General features: G+C 42.2%; 1 protein-coding gene across 1 annotated transcript in view; it reads right to left on the bottom strand.

Moving 5' to 3' along the window:
- The window catches only part of VPS53 (vacuolar protein sorting 53 homolog (S. cerevisiae)), a gene marked incomplete at its 5' end in the record, with an annotated part of 61,857 nt that overhangs the window by 12,705 nt on the left and 36,691 nt on the right, over positions 1-12,461 (bottom strand). Inside the window, 5 exons of the mRNA XM_010021399.1 lie at positions 234-382; positions 5,307-5,385; positions 8,920-9,002; positions 9,931-10,078; positions 11,200-11,442. Coding sequence (XP_010019701.1) covers positions 234-382; positions 5,307-5,385; positions 8,920-9,002; positions 9,931-10,078; positions 11,200-11,442 — 702 coding nt within the window. The remainder of the gene's footprint in view (positions 1-233; positions 383-5,306; positions 5,386-8,919; positions 9,003-9,930; positions 10,079-11,199; positions 11,443-12,461) is intronic.

Genomic DNA, 12,461 nt, shown 5'->3' with positions numbered 1-12,461 from the left:
AATCAACAGAAATATATGAGAATAGCAGGAAACTTGAGACAAGAAATTGAAGTATCTTTTAACCTTGCCAGCAGCTGGTAGTGTTTGCTGCCCGACCCCACCTCCCTCTTTGGATGTTTACCCAGACACTAACAGCCATGATGCCTGCCGCACTCTAGAAAGCAAACAGATTATCATGTAGAGGCTAGTGAGAACCAGACACCTCAATAAACTCTGCCATGTTGGTAACTTACTTTGCAAATTTTATGCAGAACTGAGTGAAATACTTTCTCGTGGAGGCCAGATTGTCACGGATGATGGGGACATTCTGTTTAATGTGGAGAATCACCGAGGTGACATAAGGACTCTGGTCACCAACGTGTTCCACGTTCTGCCACTGCATCTGCACAAAGGGGAAATAACAACCAAAAACTGTTTAATTCATTAAGATTCAAGCAGTAGTTAAGGAAAACTGTACAAACTTCCTGTCCAAAGATCTCTGAGGAATCATTAAGACACTGTCACTGCAATTCACCGCCAAGGTCAAGTTCTTCGTCACTACATTGATTGAGCAAAACCTTTCTACAACAAAATGGAAAGAAAACTCAGAACAGCCCTTTCTGCACTGGAGCAGAGAAATTGCAACCAGTAACCTACACAAATGGGGACCAGTAGGATTAAAAAACCTTTTTGATGCATGTCAGACGGCCTTAATATTTAACAGTTTCCAGTTTGCTGGGATGAAGTGCCCGTATAAATCCTGATTACAGGCATTTGAGAAAATATCTGCAAGCTTGCAAAGTCTGGATTCCTGTAGGGCAGCCAAGACTTTAATACTGGTGAGACTGATGACAGATAGATGGAAGAGATAGAAATACTCTTAAAGTCCAGCATAGCTCACACTGAAAACACTTCTTGTGTACATGCTGGGACACTTCAGCTCCTCCCAAATTCACATCAAAAAAAATAAACCAAGAAGAGTTACTCAACCTCTCCCATTTTGTTTTCATTTACAGTCAGCAGAAATGCAACAGAATAGCCCCTGTGAGCCAGACGTACAACTCATTTGACTTTCTCTGAGCCTTATTTGCAGTGAACACAAAATGTAAGTTGTGGGGGAAAAAAGAGGTAATTGGGTATAGACTGGCCAAGCACCCATGTGTATAACAACATCTCACCACGGAACACTAGCATCCAGAAAAGCACCCATAGCTCTGCTACTGTTCAGAGTCCACGCACTCTGCAAAGTGCTCCAACTATTTGGAGATGCTGTTTCTTGTGCTGGAGACGAACGAGAAGGAAAACAGGTATGAAATCAGGATAGGAAACTGGACATATGTGGAAGACGAGCTTTTCCTTTTGAGGGATATTTGTCCTCAAACTTGTTTTCTCAAGTTCTGGATTTTGCATGCACAAGTTTTTTATTCCTGGTTTTAATTTAATTATGGCTACTTTGTCTCCTGCACCCCAGCCAATTCAATTCCATCCAAACAACTTAATAGGCAAGAGAAGCCAAATTCTTCACAAAACCACAATGTCTGGGAGAGTCTACACATTTTCTACCAAAGCTTTATTGAAACCAACCAAACCAAACCCCAACCTGCTCATCTCACATTGCCCAGGCAGCAAGCAGGGATCTCTCTCTCATCACCTGCTCTATGGGTTTTCATTCCATCTTTCATTTGAAGATTGCTCAAGAGACAACTGCTTTTCTACTCCTCATGGTACATGCCATATCCAAAGAAAACACTTTGTGCCTGTCTCCCTGATGGATTTGCACGTTCCCAGCGCTGGCCCTTCTTGACAGTGATCCTCAACCAACAGGCCATCCACACATAGTGGGAACAGCCAGAAACTGGGAAGGGACCGATGAGTTGAATTATTGCAACAACAATAGAACAGTAGCTCTTTCACTTTGTTGGTCTTCATTCCAAAAGCAATACTTTATAACCAAACCTTTAAAGCATGAACAGTAAAAATAGCCCTTTGTGTGTGTGTATGTGGGTGTGTTTCACCCAAAGACAAGACCAGTAGCTGCAATGAAAGAAATAGTACACATACTGAAAAGTCATCAGAAGAAATATGAGCCCAACTCTTCTGGTAAAGCTTTGTTCCTGTCATTTTAAATTTATTCCTCTTTTTCCCTTGTCCTATGTTTTTCTTGGGATATCCACATAGTTTACATACACAAGCTGAAAATGAGTCCAAGGAACTCAAGCAGCGAGGCCTCGCACTCGCCTGCCAAAGGGAGAATCCCAGTACACAGGGTCTCTGACAGCAGCCAAAAGGCACCTGCACACTGCAAGGACATGGGGCAACGCGGCTGCCTGCAAGGGCAGGACCTGGGTTTGAAGCCCTGGTGCTACCTTCAGAGCTGCTTTTCACAACAAAAACCCAGGACCGTCAGGATTTTAGGATGCTTTCTTAAAAAGAGAGAAGAAAAGAGAAACCCTAAGCAAAACTGGAGTGGTTTGGCACCTAACAAGAGCTGCACTACCTTCTGGGCATAGCAAGGGCTCAAAAGCATCCCTGGGTCTGCCCAGCTATGGGTCCCCATGTCTCCGTATGTCCTTGTGTCCCCAGAGAGCTGGGAGTGGGGTGACAGCACCAACCCCCAAAGTCCTTCTTCCATGTCCAGCACTGACCTGGGTCTCTAGCAAAGGGGTCGCTTCATGATTTAATGGAAGATGGACCAGTCTCCAAGTCCAGCCATGCTCAGCAGCACCCACTGCCAGTTACAGGCTCCAGACTGGGCATGGGGAACACACAGAACCACCAGGCCAGCACTTTCACCCTTGACCACACATTGCTCATGCAGGAAGAGGTGGCAGGGGAGAGGAAAGCCAGTGGGTGCTGCAGGCAGCAGATATTGCTGCCTTTGAAACTGCTTCCATTGTCTTTCAACACGAGTTCTGGTTTGCACTGTTACATGCTGCACCGTGTCTGAGTGCTAAAACGCACCCATGGTGACTTTTAATTAGCAGCTGGCAGCTCTGATTGCTCTGCTCTTGGGGTTTTCCTTGTATGTATTGGAGAGATTATTAAAGCTCCGTATTTAAGCGCTTGCTGGTGTCCACTCAGTTGTAAAGGAAGTAGGAAATTCTAGCTGTGCCAAAAGGTTTTAGCAAAATATAAAAACCCAGCAAGCAGTCAACATGAGTCACTAAAATGTCCCCCAGCCCCACTTACCAGCACAGTTTTACACATAAATCGATGCTTAATTCAGCAAGTGAATCAAGGCTTAGCCAGTACAATCCATAAACTTAATTGGGGCAAAAATATCCCATGCAGATTAGCAGTTCCCTTATCCCAACAATTAAAAATAAAGCACACCAGGCAATTTAAGGGCCTGCTACAGATCAGTACAACACATTCACAGTAGTTTGTTATCCAGAATATGACAATGGGGTTTTAGGGCAAATTCTTCTCCCACCCCACAGCCCAGCTCCCCATCCTACAACCATGTTTAATCACTCTACACCTGCTGTAAAGTTTGAGTAAAGATTAACACCTACACATTTTGTAATATGGGGCCTTCTCATCATTTACCACTTCTTCCAGAACACACAGGTAAAGAATCAGGGAAACTGAGTACCATTCCCAGCTGAAAGCAATAGTCACAATGCCATTTTCTGTGTTAAATCTCTCTAAGTGGCTCACAGCCAAAGTGGATTTAGAGGTTTAAGTATTTCTTAATTTACCTCCATAGTTACTGAACATTTTTGCAAGGAAAAAGAAAAGTCAGACTCTAACAAAGGATTCAGAATGTTCAATCTTGGAGGACACCAGAGTGAAGTAAATGAAAAGAAGCTAAACAAAGGAAAAGCCCTAATGGAGTATAGGTCTTGAGACAGACATACCTTCCCACTACAGGAAGACTGGAATGGACCAGCCACACAGCCTTTACTCCTTTAATATAGACTGAAATTTTACACTTCCAAATACTAACTCTGCATTTAAACAATCAATCATATGCATTTCTTATTCAACTGTCAGAGTAACAACCCAGCCCTGAAGGAAAGGAAGGAGGAGGGTGAAGGAAAAAACTCTTACACCAAACACAGGTCTAGTAAAAATCACATAAATGTGACTCTGTCTGATGCAAATAGTGGAATGTGTCCACAAGTGACAAGTATTTATTTAGCTAATTTCATAACACTTAACTTGTTTGTATATCATCAGTCCCATCACATGTGCTGCATTTTACCAGTGTTCCAAAGACAAAAATAAATGGCCTACCAGCTGCTGCTTTCTCAAGGTTGTGGTTTACTTGGGTATAAACAGTCAGAACTAAGTGATTCAAATACTACTACACTCTGTAGGTTCAGGAAATCTAAGGAACTGACACAGCACACATACAACACCTGAAGTGCTGGGCCCTTCCTAACAGTGTTATTTTACAGGGGGGAAAAAAAAAATCCTCTTTTCACTTGGAACATGTACAAGCTCTCTTACCAGCTGCATTCCACTTCAAATATTAGCTGGGGGTGGCGGGGCTAGTTACAGCTGGAATACATCATAAAGCAGAAAGCTATTAAAATTCATGGCAGTGAGACAGTGTGTTGATCCTACAAAAATGGAGCTCTATGTTTAATATTTCTAATTAAAAAAAAATAGTTCAATCCACTTTTGTTGTCTTCACCTCTGTCTAAAGCAGTCTGGGTTTTCACAATACTTTGGCAAGAAAACACAGCTCTGCATTTCAAACGTATAAAAGCCAGCAGCGTAACTGCAACAAAATCCTTAAGCGCTAATCATATGGGCCTCTCTAGGAATGGCTCCATATGTCCTTGAGAGGATCACAGAAGCAATAGGTCTCAGTCTCAACTCCTTATTACCCTTTGAGTGCCTCCATTTAACAACCACAAACAAGCAGGCTAGTAAAACTCCTTGTTAAAGAACACAAAGAGGACAGCAAACAAGAAGCTGTAGTTGAAATTTCACGCTAACAAAAGTTTTCCCAATTTTAAAGGCTCTCACTGGCATTAGGAGTGAAAAATAAAGCCTTATGTACTCAGAGAAAGTATTTGTCTGTGTGTTTTACTGTGCTGCAAAAGACTGAAAGCTCTAACCTGAACAGGTTTTGGAGTGAAGGATATATTTATAAATACAGCAATTGCTGCTCTAAGAAGCAAGAAGAAATCAATGTATGGCAACTTAAAAGGACATATTTGTAAATAAAGCAATTGCTGCTCCAAGAAGCAAAAAGAAATCAATATATGGCAGTGTAAAAGGGTATGTCAATTGTGAAATAAAGCCATCAAAGCAACCAAGAACTCCACATGGATGTTAAGGCTATCTCTTCCCAAAACAAATCCACACCCTACCTTGCTCATAGCAGTCAAGGCAGGGTCACAGGCTGCATCCAGGTCCTGCACTAACAACTGTATGCTGTTGGAGATCACACTGCAAAAAAAAAGTCAAGCATAAGTTTTAGAACAGTACTGAGTGACACAGTGCCACAACTGGTGTATTTGACTGTGAAAGGAGGAAAATAATCTACTGGCTGACAGTTGCATTATGCTGTGAATACACATGGCTAAAACTTGTAATGAAAAGGAGATGAGAATTTCTACATGCTATTCATCAGGGAGCTACACAATGGGCTTTAGCATAGAGAAAACATTCTAACAGTAGACCTTTCTCTGTTTTGACACATGGAAGGGTCTGCAGATCAAAGGTGTCACACGGGATAACCCCCACCTTTGCATCAGGAAGAAGAGGAACCCCCAAGAACGCAAGCCCAGACTTGGATTTGGCTTCAAATTTAATGTATAAAACTAACATTTTCTCATGTCTCCACTTACTCACAGCCAATATTCTACTACTCACAGAAACTTGCAAAAAGGATTTAAAAAAGTACATCTGCGTGAGTTCCAAACGTGTCTCCCATTTGAGAAGATCAAGGCAGATGTCTTATTTACACTATGTCTAGGATTGCCGCCATCCATTGTTTGAGTTTCTCAAAGACATATACCAGACTAAAGAACACATTAGTCAAACATTTCCCTCCCTCTTTTTTTTCTAACAGCACAATATTGCTTAGAGACATATTTGATGCCACCATATTATGATGTGCATAAAGGTGCAACTGATCCTAAAACAATAACCAAGAAACATTGTCTGCAACAGCTCAGACCACCCTTGAGGGCATGTAACCCAGTACTCACAACATTACAGACAACTTCTGCTAGAAGTAATAAGTGACTGTTTCACTGATTAAGTACAGTTTTTAAAGAAGTGTAAACTTTAAATCTGCCACAGATGCCTGTTTACAACTTGGGATTATATATGTAAAAACTGGATTTTACTTTCTCTCTTTCTTATGATGGTAGCACAGATGGGAATTGCAGATCTGTAAGAAATCTGACCAAAACTTCCAACCAGTTTTCCTCCCCCTCGTCTTCTTTTTGAAGTTCTGGCTACTACTGTGGAGTTCACTGTTCAAAATATTTTTAAATATCCACCTCCTCATTGAGATATGGTATCACCCACTCTTAATTCTGTTGCTGGGAGCTGGGTCGTGTTCTTCCCTGCAACCCACAGAGGTTATCTATTCCCTTTCCTAAAGCTCTAGCACATAAAGTCTGGAACAAGATGGCAAGTAAAGGAGTGTTCCTTCAGAGTAATTAATTTGTTTGTAAAGGCAAACTCATCCAAAATTAGTTGGAAAACAGTCTGGGAGATGAAGTGAATACTGGCTTCAAGTTACACGATCTAAAACATGCATTGGGATAAAAAAAGCCTGTGACCATTTCTGCTGGTGTGTCTGCTTCTGCGGGGCACTACGGGATTCACTCCCTTGGGGGATTCCACCAGCTGGACTGAAATAATGTCTCTTGGGCACAGTTGACTCCTGCAGGGCACCTGCTGTCAAGTGACTTTTAGGAAAGAGCTGTGGTTCAGCACCAAAATGAAACACAACCCTCTCAGTGGAAGGAAAGCGACCTCATCATTAGGGTCCACACATCAGGAGCCTATCCCAAGTGCAGGCTCTCACCTAAAAATCAGAAAATTGCAAACAGGGAGAGAAACCTATTTGTCTACTCTTCAAAATAAATACTGGCTGTAGAGCAGAAACGGTGCAGCAAGAAAGCGGTGTTGCAAACGTGAAGCATCATGACATGATCCTGGTTCTGCCAGAAGCCACTTCACATCTCTGCCCTGGGCAGCATATAACAGTACTTCAGGAGCAGTTAATGAATCCTCAGACAATCTCTGACAGAGGCACAGATCGGGAAGCTGGGGCCATAAATGAGCAGTATAGTAAGTTCTTAGCACAGTAAGTTCAACGCTTCAGGCCTTCAAGGGGTCTCTGAACACTACCCATGATCTCACAACAGAAAAGTAGGGCACAGGGGTGGGAATCACTTATTTCTGGATTTAAATGACAATAATTTTCCTACTTTTGAACTTCAAGAGCAGCTCATTTTTTCCAACATAGCTATAGAAAAGTTTTAGCCACCCCAGGGGTAACCCACCATCTCGAGTCAATCACTTTATACATATTTGGGGTGGATCATCACTCTCCTTTCTGCAAAGGTACAAACACTTTCCAGGGTATGTAAGCAGCAATGTTTTATCACTCTATGACTATGCCTAACAAGACATCAAATCCCAAAAGAAACAACTTGTTTGATGTTGAATGAGCCAACGCCAGAGAGGTTTATAGCTATGACTTACACTGACAGAAGACTGGACAAAGCACTGTATTGGAACAGACAAAGTCAACTAAAAAGCCTCTGTTACAAGATGCATCAGGCCCGTCAGGTGAACTTTAAAGCTGTCCAAAACAGCGAACGTGAGCTATACATTTAAACAATTTCCAAACACATCATACTGGCTGCCTACAACCAACCACCTCATGAGGCAACCACAGTGGAAACAGCAGTGACTCAAGGCAGCTGGCTCTTGCTGGACAGGTCGTGAGAAAATGCAAAACTCACCCTCAACTTGTCCACGTTAAGAAAATCCCATCATCTGGCATATTTTATTTCTACTTCCCAGCTACCCTGCTTGCTTTGGCTTGGTGGACACAACAACCCTAGATTTTGACCAGGGACTTTTAAAAAGGTCTGAGAAGTATCTAAAGGGAAGGGACTCTCTGCAGCCTGGAATGGAGCCCAAGACCATATGAAAAATCTGGTTGGAGATTCAGTGGGATCCTGCCCACTAGAGCAAGAGAGAAGGAATCACAGGAAGGATGTCTTCTGAAAAAAAAATCTTACTGCTATGTGGGCTGAATCCTAGTTTTAGGGAGGAGGAGAGCTGCTGATAGGGATTATTTTCCCAGCTTTACCAAGGTTTTCTTTTGTCTGATGTGAGGCAAAACAATTTTTTTTGCCTCCATTTCCTTCTCTCAAAAAGTATGCAATCTGTTTGTCAGTGGTGGAGAGGATGTCAGAAGGGAGTATTTTTAGCATCATTACGTGAAAAGTTATTTTAATGAATGGTAATCTTCTCTCAATTATAATCCCCAAATATAAGATCGGATCAGTCTTTTATGTCATCTGAAATGGGGTTTGATCATACTGACAAGGCTGCTGATTAAAAGGGGGAAGTTAAAGCAGGAAGGAATGTACTGAAATAGCTTCCTTTCTTGAAATGTAGCAGCCACCTCCCAAAGCTGCCAAGATGCAAATGATGCTTCAGATGAAGACTCACTATTTCCTTTCCCCTTTCCAGTGCTTTTGTTCCTTTGGCTAGGACGATGGGGAACAACTACATCCAAAGTCTGTACTACTGCTGCTCTTGGACTAGCCAAAGGATGACCGTTCCTTCACCAGGGAAATGCCTATGCCTAGGCTGTGTATCTGGGTCGGTCCTACTCCTGGCTGGATCCTACAATGCTGGAATCTTGGGCTTGTATTACTCCAGCACCATCTGGTTGATGAACTAGGATTTTGATATATTGTGGGAGGAGGTATCTGCTGAACATACATGCTGAAAGTGTCCATCTCTCCCGTCAGGTTGATTCTCTCCACTAGACTTGCATCCACTTTTTCTTTGAGTTTCTCTTCCAACTGTTAGGAAACAGAACAAGCAACAGAAAGATCAGATTTCTTACTTGAAACGACCATTCTTGAAAACTTATGTCCTGGAAAAGTCATCTTTTGAAAACTTAACCTGTGCCCAGACTATATCCAAAACTCAGCCAGTGAACACTGGAGATCTCTCCTTGTTGGACGCCTTAAACCTGCCAGGATGGCCTATGGTGGCACCGCGTCCCCAAAGAAGTAAACCTCCAAGGTCATTTATGTAACTCTAGTATGACATGCTAATGTACTAGCTTAACACTGTGGCACCTGTCCTGCTAATAAAGATGTTTTTCAACACCCTGCCTGTGCCCAAACTGCAAAGGAAGAGGATTGCCAGTTCTAGTGGTGGAGAGGCCTTGATACAGCCAAACATCACAGCTCATCTACTAACCTATGGCATTTTGAAAGCACCTGCATGTAACAAACACTGGGGCTGCAAAGCGTATCAGCATAAATACCACATCGCTCTACCTTGCCCCAGTGTTTTACACAAGCACTTTCCCAAACCTATTTTGAATTACTGTTTTTCTTGGTTTTACAAGAGGGTGATCATGAACCACAAGGAGTATATGTTTTAAATTTGGTCCCCAATGCAAAACAAATTATGTAAAAAGTATAAAAGGACTGAATCCAAAACTGATGCTGCAAGGCAGTATTACAAGCAAATGACTTTTCTCAGGTAGAAACAGCAAAATCAATACTTTTTTTTCTTTGAAATACAGATTTAACAGTGTAGAGCTCAATAACCACCAGGATGCACGTGGATCAGACAGTACTCTGGATATTTTAGTACTTCTGACTCTTTAAGTCTCCACAGCAGGCTAACCCTGAAGTGGGAGCAGCACAGTATCTCCTGACAGAAGAGGGGCTGCTGGTGCGTGCCATCCCAGAAGTGCTGTAGGGGAAAGCTCACCTGCTGGGTGGTTGCCAAGCAGTACTCTGCAGTACTTAGGATGCTGCAGATGAGGCAGAGTTCTTCTAAAGTGAACTTTGCCACTTCAGAGCCTTCCTTTTCTTTCAGCAAACTGGTGATGGTGAGCCCACCACTGCTGCTAGTTGTCCTGGATAAAAAATAAGACAAAACCTGTAAAGCTTTCAGGTGTACAGACACACACACTGCAAAATTACTACTAGATTTCAGTGCCATATAAAGCCCTTGTGACCATAAAGTCCAAAGCAAAACAGGTCAGTGACATTCTACAGCAACTCAAAACAGCTATTTTGGTTAAGGAGTATCTTTTAGAAAGCCAAACAGAACTTTGTATTAAGGCTTCAGGTAAAGGGCAATTCACTCATTCACAACACGGAAGATCAGAATGCAAGTGGAATACAGCTCTCCCCAGCTAGCTTCACCTTCACTGCCAATTACTCAAAATCTAATTAAAGATTACAGAAAAATCTCAGTAACTATCAGGCAGCTTGTCATATTTATCTCCTCAGTACTAAACAGATGTCAGCATGCATTTGAGACTGTGGTAACCTGTTTTAAAAACTGATGATATCAACACAATATATTATAGAAAATGTGGCGTCTTTCCACTGTCTTCCAGTGATTAACAGCCATGTATCAACAAAGAAAGACTGAAACAGTTTAGAGTCAGGAAATTCCCTACCTCTCAACTCTTTATAATCTAAATCCATTAAAAAAAAAAATAGGACAGTGATATTTATCTTGGACAGTAAAAATGGAGCACACAAAAAAACGCGTATAAAGAATGCAACTGAGGTCTGATGGAGAATGCACATTAAATTTATCTTTCCACTTGTCTGGATGTAACCCTCTCCCCTTCCATCTGTAAAAGATTTTACTGGTTTCAGAAACTCATTCTGCTGCTCCCAGGTTCACAGGAAAGACAAACTGAAGATGAGAAATAGCATACAAAATTATCTGTAGTAAAGGTTGGCAGTACCTCAAGGAGCTCCTTTAGCCTGTATACTTATCCATACTGGTGTAAACACCTAACAATTTCCTGTATTTTCACTGGATTTACATCTATGTATTTTATTCATACATGTATAAATTGTGACAGAGCAGAGGAAGTTACAGGTAACTATCACAGAAATAAGCCACTTTCATTAGAAATTATTATATGTATAATGTTGAGCTAAGGCAGTGAAGAATCACAGTATGAATTGGTTACCCAAGCAGCAAGTTAAGCACAATTCTGAAAGCAAAACTCACTTAGGCAGGTTTCCAGACAGAATTTTCCAGGCATATTCCCGAAGGTACTTCTGGAATATGGTGGTCAGGGCTATCATGGGCTCGCCTGTGCTGAGCTGGGAGCACTGCACCATGCACTTCTTGTAGTACACAAAGAGGTCGGCACAGCTGGGCAAGACAGCTCCTCCTTCATCCACATTGGGCTTGGGGGGACCTTGAGCCTTGAAGTCAGCCACAAACCTGTCGATCAGTTCACCGAGATTTCTGACGGGGGGGAACAATAGAAAGATATTTTAATATGATGGGAGAGGAAACAAAGGGAAGATAGAGAATAATGCTTAAAAGCAGATGCCCTGTCTTGTGACACCAGCAAACACATTTTGATTCTAGCAGTTGGGTATTCCAGCCCTTTCTTATCTCCACCCTCTCAGCACAAAGCTCATACAATAACGTGGACTGGACTGATGAGTAACAACCTTTTGTACTCAAGAGTTATAGTGGCAGCTTCAATCTGTTCTCCAGCCACATATAAAAGCTCACAAGTCTGCCAGGACTGGGTTCAGCACATCTGATGCAAGTGCACAAAGCGTATGCTCAAGTTTCACTCCTGGCACCAGCAAAAGTAACAGTTGGGCTTCCCATATCAGCGGCCTCCGGAGCAGACCTCAGGGAATACGGCTTTTAAAGGGATGTGCTCAAAATGGTGTGCCATTTGCCATTTCTTGGTCCCATTTGGATACCACCTGGTTTTGCACAACTTCACACATCCTTTAAAGAAGTTTTATTTAGCACGAGCACAAAGTGCACTTCCTACTTAAACTCTTTAAAAGCACAAAAAGCCCTCCTATTGTCTCCAGTGATTCATTATAACCTGGTCCCTACTCAAACTTTTTGGTCTTTAGGCAACAATAAACTTCACTCCATCGTTTCATCATGACAAAAAGGCTTTTTAGCATGGCAGAGGGCCAGAACCATCAATACAGAACCAAAGAAGTCTTCTGATCTTGGGGAATTCCGCTGGTCCTACTCCTCCAGAGACAGCATATCCGTGTCAGGAACCAAGACCAGCTCCCCTGACACCAGAGCTCAACTAAGTGGAGTAACCTTTGCCAGATGAACTAAATTACAGCAATAAACCTCCTCCCCCAGACACACAAATATACACAACCTCCTACAAGGAAATTTGGCTTTTGAGGAATATATAGACATTTCAGATGAGAATGGCACTCTGCTGACCAAAAGGAGTTGTGAGATTCCTGTATTTTATATCCCATCTCCATTAC

The sequence above is a fragment of the Nestor notabilis genome, unplaced genomic scaffold (assembly GCF_000696875.1).
Source record: "Nestor notabilis isolate BGI_N333 unplaced genomic scaffold, ASM69687v1 scaffold11579, whole genome shotgun sequence".
In the NCBI taxonomy this organism is placed as follows: Eukaryota; Metazoa; Chordata; class Aves; order Psittaciformes; family Psittacidae; genus Nestor; species Nestor notabilis.
The sequence above is the reverse complement of the archived record's forward strand: the minus strand, read 5'-3'. Positions and strand labels throughout refer to the sequence as shown.